The following is a 12383-nucleotide window of genomic DNA, read 5'->3' as shown; positions in this document are numbered from 1 at the left end:
GTGTGTGTGTGTGTGTGTGTGTGTGTGTGTGTGTGTGTGTGTGTGTGTGTGTGTGTGTGTGTGTGTGTGTGTAGGGTGAGTCAAAAGTCACAAGACACCTTTTCATTTCTGAAACAACAGGGAAAATGAAATATATGAATACACCAGCAAGCAATGGGTGAAGAAACTTACCTTTTAGGGTGTGTCTGGAACAAGACCGCCATCTTAAAAGCTGCCATATTGGACATGTGCGCATTTGCCAGGTGCTTACGTCACTGTGCAGCACCATAGGTTGTCTCAATTCATAGCCACATAGTCATATCGCCGACAAACTCCAAACATGTAGGCTGCATCTGAGTATCCTGTGGTCGATGATACCCCAGGATTCATTGCACCATCAGCAAACTAAATTTAAAAAAAAGGCGATGAAGTTTTTTTTTCCCCTATGGCACAGTTTTTTATGGTGGAGTCTGGAAATTTATCAAGGGCCAAATAATACATTTTTAAATGTTTGTTTATCAACACAGCTGATGAAATTTTTGCTGCAATGAGATGTTAAGTAAAATGCAATTAGAAGCACTGATACTGGCACTAAACCCAAATTAATAATGTTTTATTTTTTTATCTACATGTAACAATTTTTAATAGTACTGAATTTTGTTAAGTTATACCATAAAAAGACAACTGAAAGCTTGTGATATAAAACGTAACACTGTGGTAACAAGGCAGAGCATGGTCACGCAAACATACGTTATCAGTCAACTAGAACGTCTCATTTCACAGCCGTTTATGCAGCCGACACTGATGGCTTACCGTCCACGTAGGGTGTGGCAAACGTGGTCCGCGGTCTACGTGAGCTGCCATCCCTGAATTAAGTCACAGCCTGTGACACACAACACCAGGGACAGCCCATTGAACACATCAAAACTGATTTCTGAGACACTTCTGATATTTGATATGCTAAAAGACCACCTTCCTATTAGAAAAATTTGACTTTGAACCAATATGGCAGCTTTCACCGTGGCGGCCATGTTTTGAACATAGCATAAAAGATAGGTCCCCTTACCCGTTACTTGCTGGGGTATTCAGATCATTTTCCCTTTCGTTTCTGAAATAAAAGGGTGTCCTGCGAATTTTGACTCGTGCTAGATACATATAAAATACAAAATGTTATTTTCAAGGTTTGACATAAGATGTTCTTAATCTGAAACACAGGCATAAAAAGGCAGCTATTCTATTCCTTTAATCTAGTTCAGTTGTTTAGCTAAGAGGAGGAACTGATGAGGAGCAAAGGCGCTTTGAGACACACAGTGTTCAGTCAAATGGAAATCACCAACAATCACAGGAAAAATGGCAACCTCCTTCCAGTCATGATTTAAAGAACAGGTACATGTACGGTTCGTGCTCATCTTTAGTTCATTACATGACTGGTTTCTAAATGTGCCTAAAAGCAGTATCACTGATTTCAGATGAGACGATTATGTCTGCTTTTGTAGGCGAATAATGAGGACTTTCATTCTCAGGCCTCCAGTGGTTTCCCGGAACAAAACAATACCTCCTACAACTTTTCAACAACATCTTGCTAATAAGCCTTCTCTCTGCCATGGAAGAGTAAGTGAGCCACGAGAATGGCTAGAAAACACAGAGCCAAAAGCAGTTCGAACAAACACGCTAATGAAATGAGAAGTGGAAGGAAGACAACACCATCATAAACCATCAAAAGTGGCAATGAGTTGTTTGATTGTCGTTTTAACTCACATGCAGTTGAGGGCATGTGCACGAAGACAAGCTGACATAGACTGCAGCAGCACTTGTAATGCTTAACACAAAATGCAGTGAGTGGGCATCTATAAAGACACAGTACCAACACGTATCAGTTTCCAGGAAAAATCACTGGTAAATTTTATTCTAAAATGAGTGAAATTGGAATCTCCTGGTAGTTGAAACTGTCCCATGAAAAACAATGCAATGTGACAGCTGATTTAAATTGGATATGTACAGGATTTAATGTAATATTTGATGCACTATGTTGTAAAGCATTACTGTCACCCATCAAATACAATATTTTATCAAATGAAATTATTAAAATGTTGTGAGTTGAATATTTTTCAGGTTATGTATAATGCTCATAAAAACATATTACCTTTATTTACTTTTAAATATCCAATTAAATTTTGTTAAAAGAGAACCAGTTTGAAGGAACGGTGTACTTCAATTTAGGGAATAAAACTATGGAATAATCTGGAAAGTGATGGTAAAAATGCCAGATCAATGTGTGTGTTTAAGAGAATGATAAAAGTTGGTTTGTTGAAGAAATATGAAATAGTATAATGTGTATTCATACTAATTGTTGTTCTAGAAGGATTGTTGTTGTTGATGTTTTTGTTTGGCTTTATTTCTACTTATTAAAGATTATTATTGTTTGAGTTTATTTTCTTTTTTTTAAATGGGCAAATATAAGACTTTTTTTCTTTCTGCTGCCTTTCATTTTATTTTTGATTTGTATTTTTTTAATGAAATGAATAAATGATTTAAATTAACTAAACTAGTATTAGGATGGAATGTGGTGCAGAAGTTGAATAGAAGACAAAAACCTATCAAATCATCATAAAATAATAGGTCAGGTTGTTGGAAGCGGAGTTTGATGGAAAGGTAATAAACATTTAATATCCTACCTGTTGTGAATATCTATGTGACCAACCTCAGTTTGGAGAAATTTAGATTATTTAAATGTAAGGGTGTATAAAAGAGCATTCAAAAACCTTTATAACAGTTTGAAGATCGAAGTCGCTTTAAGATGACAGCAGTCCACTTTGTTCTTATGGTGCGTTCACACCAAACGTGATTTCAGCATCAGGAGCATCAGGTTTACATGCAAAGTCTATGGTGGACGCGCTTCAAGCAACGTTGGGAAGTGCTGCTGCGCCTCAAGCGCGATTAGAGCAGCGAGATTTGAATGATCTAAGCGTTCGACGTGCTTGATGCGCAAATCGCTGAAGTTAGAAAATCTGAACTTTTGCAGCTCGACGCGCCGCGTCAACCAATCAGAGAGACTCCACTGTGTGACGTAGYGACAKATTTCCCGAYGGGACAGTTTACTGAATGATGTCCACTAACCTGAAACAGATGGAGAGGAGCTCTTTAGCTGAAATTGAGTGCCTGCAGTCGGTGTCCTGACAGGAGATATCCTCACCAATGTGTGGCAGCGACTCATTAGACTGGACTCGGACAAAAATAGTCCTGAAAGCGAGCTGTGAGCCTCTGCCGCACCTCCTGGGTGATTGAAACACAGAATGTCTCTGAATTATCTGGTGAATTAATTATGAATTAATTATCTGATGARCGTGACATGCTCTTGCTCTCTGTAAATAAAGCAAAGCCACTTCCTCGTCCGACATTAAACAGAGCCCAACAGAGGAGGGAGGGGTGGGGAGGCTCTTGCCGTGCAGCGCTTCAAGAGCTGACCTGCGTCTGACCACAAAGTGCACAAGCAACCAACTTGAAGCGTTGGATGCAATTTTGACGCTGAAATCGCATTCGGTGTGAACGCAGCAACTCAAACAAACCATTAACTCATAAATCCTGACAGTTAAATTAAACAGCTTGCTGACTTTCTGGTGTTAAATTAGAAATTAATCCAAATACTTGTGATAAATGAAAAAAAAGGCTAGATCTTAAATTTGTGAACAAAAATGTTAGAAATAAAAATGGTGATTGCTAATTAGTCCATTACGTTGATCGCCTCAGGCTAGTCAACCACAAGATTTACAGTAAATAATCTAAGTTTTTTAAAACCTTTACTGTTTAATATTTAACATAATCATCATGTCAGCATTCTCTCAATTTACCCTATTAGATACTTGAGAAGATTCCCAGTCTTCCATCATGAATCTAAACATTGTTAGAATTCATAATCATTCAGTTTAGATCATCGATAAAGCAGGAATATCACTCTGACTGAAATATTTGTCATTCAAGTCTAAACAAAAGTTGTTGTTTTTTTTGTCAATAAACTCATTGGCAGGCTGGACTGAAGTTGCCCACGGGTCAGAAGTGGCCCGTGGGCCACCAGTTGAATAGCCCTGATTTAAAGCATACAGACCCTGGAGGACAAACATTGGAAAACACGTGTCTAGAATCTATCAGCGAAGGAATATTACAAAAGGCAAAAGTGCTTAAATGAAAAACGGAAATGTGAAACACACACTAGCTAATAAAAATCTTGGAAAATAATTACAAATTGCGACATGAAAAAAGGATTCCTGTTTATATGAAAAAGCTCAAATTCAAAACACAAAAAAATCTAGCAGACATGTTCTATAAGCTTTAAAACGTTTAAACAGGTAGGTGCTTCAGACCATTATTTATATTAATAAGAAGTGTCAGCTAATATTGTTTTTTTTTTTATATTCAAGCCATAAAAATGTTTTAGTTGTTCAGTAAGTTTGGAAAAGTTACAACAATAATCACCTGCTCAGTTGCTTTATGTCTGTATGTTGATCTTCTACATGTTGCACATTTAGTGATTCTGACCAAGGCTGTATTCTGTCAGGCAATTTGCATTTTTTGAACTATCCACTCCTCTTCCTCCTCCTCCTCCTCTTCCTCCTCCTCTTTCTGTGGCTCCACTCTCCTGGAACAAATACTAAACGGAGAGAAGGGCACCTCTAGGACTGCTTTGGCCAGCATTTTCTGCCCAGTTCTCAGATCGCCTCCTCGGTGGCTGCCTGTCTGACATTCACACATACACAGAGCTAATGACAGCATTCCAGTCACACAAGTGTAGAACCACCCTGAGGGGATAGAAATCACTTTCTCTCTATGGTCACTGGTGCTCCTGTGGTGGACCGGAGGATCAGGTTTGCCTCAGAAGTCTGTGAGCAAAAATGACTTTGACCACAGGGAGCTGGGGATAATGTCAGTCATAAGACTGGAAGGATCGGGGAACTTTTTTGTGAATGCAACAGAAAAAAAAATGACACGAAGTGAGGAGACTGGATTTTAAAAGTTATCTGACTTTTGGTAACTTGCAGTAAAATATGGTGGTATGAACAAGATTGATGGTTGCTTTTTTTATTGTTCACCCAACACTAACAGGAAAATGAACATTCAGGGTTTTTTTTTTTAATTCTCAAAAACATACTTTTATCCTTGTTACAGATTTATGGTTATTGACATGATCTGTTGTTTTGTGTGTGTTCTGTTTACTATTTTGAGGTGTATGTTTCTTGTTTATTTCTTTTAAGTTTTTGTATTTTCTGTTCAGTTTGTTCTACCACTTCCTGTCACTATTTTCCATTGCCAGCTTTAACTTCACTGTCCTGAAATGCCCAGTTACACCTGTTCCTGGTTTCATTAGTCACAGCTGCAGCTAATCTTCTCATTAGATTCAACATTCAAGAGTTTTATTGTCATATGCACAGCATACAAGCAGTTACACTGTGCAATGAAATTCTTACATTGCAGTTCCTGTATTTACCGACAGTCCGAGATATTATAAATAAAGTACAATAGAACGCAAAAGTAGGATGGACAGAATAATAGATATTTACAGTTTTTACATTATTTTTGGACAGTAGCAGCTGAATTTTTAGTGCAAAAAGACACTGTATACAGAATTATAGACCACTGTTTTTGCAGTAGTCCCATTACTTAAAGCTGTAACAGAGCAAGTCAGTCTTTTGCTTTTTAAATGTATTTATTTGGTTGCATTGAATTGCCAAATTTAAATTTACAATTGATTTAAAATCTATTTTCATATTAAATTAAGTAAAAAAAAATGTTTTTTGGTCAGTGCTTTATGGTTCTTTTTGTTCGATTTTTCTCAGGGTGTTTCATTGTTTGGTATTTTTGTGTTTTATTTTCTTATTTCCTGTTTAGTTTCCTGTTTCATATAGTCCTCAGTCAGCTTTCCAGTATTTTTCCAGCCTGCCACTCATACCTGTCCGTAGTCTGTAATCACCCCAGTGGGGCTAATGCAAAAACTCAGAACCGGACGTAAACCTCGGCTGGGCTGGGCCAGTCCTTGCAGTGCAAAAGAAGCCTTATGACGCAAAAAGAATATAAAGGTATCTATGAAGCACCAGGAAATATTAAATTAAAACTTTCAGCACTCCTACAGACTCCATGTAAAAAAACAAAATGTAGATTTTGAATGATATGTCAAGTGAGTCTGCATTTTTGGGTCCTACCTTCATTAACACTTGTCATTTACAATCTAAAGCGTATGAAATTAAAAATAGCAATGTGCACAATTATCATTAAGTCACACATAAATTTCTTCCTACGGCAAAGTTTTAAGTGTTGTTTATGCAAAAATTCTAGAATTTAATTTAGAATTCTAAACTTTGAAGTAGTTGATGGATTCTTTCTTTATTTTTTCTTCCCAGTTAAACTTTTTTATTGCTTGTTTGCTTTAAATTCTCACCTTCTGCTAACATCAAACTGCAGTGGTTTACAATGAAATGCTCTCAGCTGAAGAACAAAGACAGATTTTTTTTCCTCCTCAGAACTCTTTACTTTTAGAAAAATCCCACTGATTTGACGGACTCAGACTTTAAAGGCTTCACGTTGGCTTAAGCTAAAACTTACTGCTTTGACTCCCACTGTTTAAGGATTGTTCTCTTTACCAGAAAACAAAAACTTTTCTTAAGTAAGCACAAACAGAAAGTCCTGCATTGCTTTTGGAAAAGATCAGCAAAAGATTTATAGTTAACATTAAAAAGGCGTTATAACTATAACTATATAATATATCTTAATGTTTCGTTTAAGAATTATTTAAAATAAAATGTATTACATAAAAATATATTATATAGTTATAGTTGTAATCATTTTCTCTAGCTTTGATTGACATTGATTGTTCTATTGTAGATAAAATATGACTGAAGAGTTGTTTGTTGTTTTACTGTATGTTCTACATACACTGTTAGGGAATTTAGCCTCAATTTTAAATTTATTATTCACTGAATCAAACTAATTTTATTTCGCAACCTGAGTTTTATCAATGAGGCTTTCATCATGTGCAAATTTCCCCACTGTGTGATCAATAAAGTTTTATCTTATCTTATCTTATCTTATCTTATCTTATCTTATCTTATCTTATCAACAAATTAGACTGTAAATTAAATAAAACCATATTTGAAAAACAATTTTATTTATCTACATACAATTCACTATTTACTGTTAAATATAGATTTTATCCAATTTGCAAATTTGTTTTTATTTCCATTTTACACTTCATTTCCCCTTTACCTGATACATGTTGGGTACAAAGAAAGTACATTTAGTTGATTTTAAAAACTAAACGATTGGTTAAATGGGTAGTATAAATAAATACTTACTTAAGGAGTCTCTATATAAAACTTTGACATAAGAAATGCTGCCTACTAAGTGTTTACATCCACAGAATATTTTAGCTTTTAGACACAGGAACATTTACCATTTTTACTGTAAACACATCTATGTAACAGTCCTCAATCTAGAACAGCATAATGATCTTGTTCACATAGAAAATATGTTTTTCTAAAGCAGTTGTTTTATATGGCATTTCTAAAAATTACCATGTAAAAATGGCCCCATTTTAAAAGAATGTTTTCATCCACATGGAAACTGTAGTAAGTATGCCAGGCCTGCATGGGGCGCTGTATTAGTTCTTTAATGTGTACAATACAGTTTTGTAAAAAAGAAAAAAAAAAAGAATGTTGTTAGCAGACCTAAAGTGTCCAAAACCTAATTTAGCATTAACATTTTTATACTGTAAACTTTGTATACAGAACAATATAGGCTACCTATTAAATTATATTTTAATTGAGATTTTTATTTTTTTTTTTTTTTTTGGACAACCAAAATATTTTGCGGACAACCAGATTTTGTCAACAGGTTGTCTGCTGGACAACCTGAAAAAAATCCTTATGTCTACCCCTAACTTGACATGTATGAAAAGCTATTCAGCTAAGTAAAAACGTATTTCTACTATTAGCTGTTAGCTGATTAGCGAAACCATGCCCACCACTGTCCATTGGATACAAACTGTAAACACAACAAAAAGAAACAAGGATGGTGAAAACAAGAGCAAAATCTGAATTGTTTGTAAGCTGACGACAAAGTACAACTTATATTTTGTGTCATTAAATAACAAAAGCACAAAAGAGTAGGACAGTATTCGCTTGGAATCGTGTCAGTCCAAATCCAAAGACATGATGAACAATTTCAGGATGAAAGGTTGTGTTTTGGTTGTCTACACACGAACCCAAAGGTGTGTTTTAAGATTTTTTTTTTTTTGTCCTTATGGATTCAAAAGATCTCCTTTTGAGGGCTCCTAAAACAACATTTTTACATGGAGACAAGGCTGAAACAACGAAAAACATTTGCATATTTACAAAACGCTGTTCCCGGACAGGACCTGTACATCAGCCACAGTTTGTTTTGCCTTCCACACCCACACCCCGACAAGATAAAAAAACTATACAATCGCATACACACAAGAATGCTTTATTATAAATGAGTCTCCTCCATCCTGTTGCACCTAACACCTAACTGTTGCCGCAGTCACTGTCAGCACAACAAACATGGAAACAATTTAATGGCAGCAATCAAACATCTGGTGTAAAAATCAGAATTCAGAGGCACGCAGGAGTCACATTCATACACAGAAACACAACTGCAGCACCTAAATGGTGCTACAAACCACTCTGATGTATGAGTGTGAGCGTTGTGTGTGTGTGTGTATGGGGGGTGCTTCTGGGTGTGGTCCTCCCTTCTCTCTTTTTGTTTTGTTTATCCAGAGCTAATATCTGGCTGTGTTGGTGCTAAAACTGTGGGGGGAAGTGCTGATGAGGTGATAATTTCGAAGCGAGGCAGAGTATCAGCGTAGCCTGGGGGGGCTTTTCTCCCTGCCGTCCCTTGGGGTCAACCTCTTCCTAATGCCATGCAATGTAGCGCTGACAGCTACCTTCAAAAGCATCAGCAGGAGCAGCCTAACAGCACGCAGAAATTAAACACACACACACACACACACACACACACACACACACACACACACACACACACACACACGTAGATGGAGCTCAAATGAGTATTCCAAGTAGGAACGACCACATATGCACCCATATGGTCAAAGATTATTTTATTAGGATTGCCATAAACAATGGCAACCTATTATTATCCACCTCTAAACTGGACTCTTTATTTATTTATTATTCATCCCAGAACTTTCACCATTAATGCGGCCCGAACCGTAGGAACCTGCTGTAAAACAGCAATTATGCTGAGTCAGGCTTGATTTTTAATAATCTTTTCCTGTTAAATAAATAAATCAAATCAAATCAAGTTATACATCAAAACGACCGGCTCGGTCAGGGGAAGTGTGTTCTTCCTCAAATGTACATTCAATGTTACCATGGTGATGCAGTAGGCAGACAGACACCCTAAAAATGCCATTGGAAATGAATGGGCAAGGCCTCAAAGCCTTTAAAACCTGAACGCTCTTTAAAGTATCCCATGAACCACTGATATTAACATTATAAATCTCTAAGACAGTCATCATTGGACAGTCCTCTGTCACTGTCCAACACTTTTGTCCAACTCAGACACAAAATGGCTGTCCAAGTAACCCTCAATTACCACATCATTGCTGGAAATCAGCACATTTTACATATGCTGAATGACTCTAAAGTGTGAAACAAAGTGTTAAAGAGCTTTACAACAACTGATCCACCTTATTAGAGTATTCGAGTCTTACAAGTGGCAGAAATAATGTAGAAAAATGTCTGTTGGCAAAAATATTTCATGAATCAAGGCACAAATTTTGCCAAAATACATACAAAATGAGTTGCAACAGTCATTTTGTGACACCTATTGAAAGAAAAAAAGGCAAACAAGTTGCTGACATCTCAATCAGACATCAAATACATCTTTAGGACTGCTGTCAGAACCTCTTTAAACAGCAAACATGTTCAAAATGTACAGGACGAGTTTTGCAGAGCTGGCAATCCTCTCATAGTTTCTCCAGGAACTATTCTAGTTTTATGCATTGCTCTGTTCGACGTCTACTTCTGTATGAATGTTTCTGCCTCCACCTAGGACACGGAGATAACAGCCTTCCCCTTCTGGTAAGGAAGGCAACCGAGGGGGACAGCCGTGGACATGTTCTGCCTGCTATCTAATGAGCGTCGGAATGTCACTGTGGGCCTGTCTGCCGGGGCCCAGCCAGCCGAGCATCCATACACGAGGTATCAACACAGTCTATCAAACAGCTGGCAGACAGCTCGCTCGCTCGCTCTCTCGTCGGTTCCCTCTCATTTCAGCTCGCTCCTTTTCTGCATCTCGACCAGAATGTGCCTGTTTCTGCTAACAAACAATGCAGGAGGACCCAGGTCTGCTTTGCCAAAATGCATTCCCCCCACCCACCCACTCTATCCTACCTCACCCTGCATCACCGACCTAACACAGACATCCCAAATGAAGGATGGAGGCGAGCTCTGCCATAAATAACGCACTGCCTTCTCTACCCCGGGCGGCTGGATGTAACTCAGCAGAGGTTAGGCAGAGAAATATTGAGGGCTTGATACTGGAGCGGTGCCAGTCACAAAGAAGTCTTTTTTTAAATTTTGTCACAAAAGCATTTGTTGTTTTTTTTTTGCATGCGTATCTACGCCCTCCTCTAACTCTCTTCTTCACTCCACTACCTGCTGGCGTAGAGCAACTTTGAGTGTCGTCTACACAGAGAACATCAAACGGGCCCTCGTCTTCTCAAAGACGCTGGAGTTGCTGTGTCGTGAGAGAAGCGATGCCGTCTCAGCGGCCGTGGGAGAAAGAAGATTGGGAAGACATCAGCAACGCATCCTTGTGTTCCGAACACAAGGATGCCACGGTGGAATGTTTGTGTGATCCCAGAGATCATTCGTACGTCTCGCCACACTTTTCAGTCTCCTTCACCCATATACAATGGGCCAATCTCCCTTTGTTGCTACTTTTATCAGGGTTATGATCTCCCTCCTCGTGACTGGGCTCTTAACATCTGAATGGTGATGAGTGTCTGACATGAATAAAACATGCACGTAAGCAGTCAAGCACGGCTGCGGCGCTGACATCTCCATTTTGCACATTTCCACCACATATCTATCCATCAACCAGCTCCCGGGACGCAAGACTCACTCGTCCCTTTTCTTCTTTGGTGGAACGAAAACCATCAGAACTAGTCAGACCCCTTTTCCAGAAGATTGCTGCTAAATTGCCACTCAAAACACACGGCTTGTGTCCCTGCCTAATCTGATTAGAATCACTTTTTCCACTGTTTCTTTGCATGATCCCATACCGCCTCCTCCTCCTTGGACCCCTCGCTGTTTCATGACCTAATATTGCCTATTGTTCAGGCAGGTGGGAAAGCCCCCCGAGGCTCATTCTTGTCACAGAGAAAAATAATAATCCATGCATTCTGTTGCTGCTGTGAATATAGAACTACACCGACAGGCAGTGAGGTAGATATGGGCTCCTTCTTGATATATTAGTCCTAAAAAGTTGTGAGAACAGCATTGGGAACAAATGTTTGTGACAGTTTTCATAAAAGCATCCTCTGCTTCACACGAAGGGTTTTATCCCCAGCAAATCACAGCAACTGTGTGTGTCAGTACCTTGAAAGTGGAAAGCTCTAGACTCGCTGTGGAAGCCCTGGACCTGAGTAACTCCATCAAAGCCTTCTCCAAGAGTTAGTTCATCAAACACGCTGATCCGCAGGGCAGGGTCGACCCCAAAACCTACAACTTGTTCACAAACACACAAACATTGTTACCGCTGTTATAACGTACGTCATCGCGAATACAACATCATGATCAGTTATATCCAACATCATCTGCATTGTTACTCCTGCAGGCAAATGAACTCTTCACTGTTATGTCATTTTATTTCCGCAGAAGCAGTCACATCAATTTGTCCTACCTGACGAGGTGCAAAATATGCAGAGAACCAGAAACAGCTGTAATAATCCCATGGTGACTGTAATAAAACAAGAAATTAGTCCATGTTTTTGTTTTTTAATCAAGAACAGAGCGTGTTGTTTAAATCACAGGCGGGTCATTAAAATCACCCTCTGCACATGAGGCTGTTACAGATCCCAAACGCTGACGAACGGAGGCATCATCAGCAACTTTAGATGGCCGATGATGATGCGAAACGACGGAGGGGGAGAAGAAGGAGGCGGAAAAAAATGGAAGTGCAAAATCCAGAGAAGAGGGGAAAAGTGCAAGGAGCAGGAACTATGCCATGAAACGCAGCAGCATCCGAGACGCACAGGTGGATCACAGAGAAAGCACAAACAGTCCGAGCTGCCCTGCCTCGAACCGGGGATCCGACAGACAGCAGCTGGGAACTGCGACTGATGGAGCAGGTGGAGGGAGGGAGGGAGGGGG

General features: G+C 38.8%; 1 protein-coding gene across 3 annotated transcripts in view; it reads right to left on the bottom strand.

Annotated features, from left to right (window-relative positions):
- Positions 1 to 12355, bottom strand: part of nell2a (neural EGFL like 2a) — a 137989-nt gene extending 125634 nt beyond the window's left edge. For 2 of the 3 annotated variants that reach the window (XR_001311236.1, XM_014020820.1), the window contains exons 1-2: positions 11914 to 12355; positions 11610 to 11738 (exon numbers count right to left, since the gene is read on the bottom strand). Coding sequence is in view for 2 of the 3 variants with exons in the window: in XM_014020820.1 (XP_013876274.1) it covers positions 11610 to 11738; positions 11914 to 11965 (181 nt within the window). In the remaining variant the exon portion in view is untranslated. The remainder of the gene's footprint in view (positions 1 to 11609; positions 11739 to 11913) is intronic. The other variant, XM_014020819.1, reaches the window with a different exon arrangement.
- Between the last annotated feature and the right edge of the window lie 28 nt (positions 12356 to 12383).

Source organism: Austrofundulus limnaeus, unplaced genomic scaffold (genome assembly GCF_001266775.1).
Source record: "Austrofundulus limnaeus strain Quisiro unplaced genomic scaffold, Austrofundulus_limnaeus-1.0 Scaffold267, whole genome shotgun sequence".
NCBI classification, from domain to species: Eukaryota; Metazoa; Chordata; class Actinopteri; order Cyprinodontiformes; family Rivulidae; genus Austrofundulus; species Austrofundulus limnaeus.
Note: the sequence above shows the minus strand (reverse complement) of the source record. Positions and strands in the feature narration are given on the sequence as shown.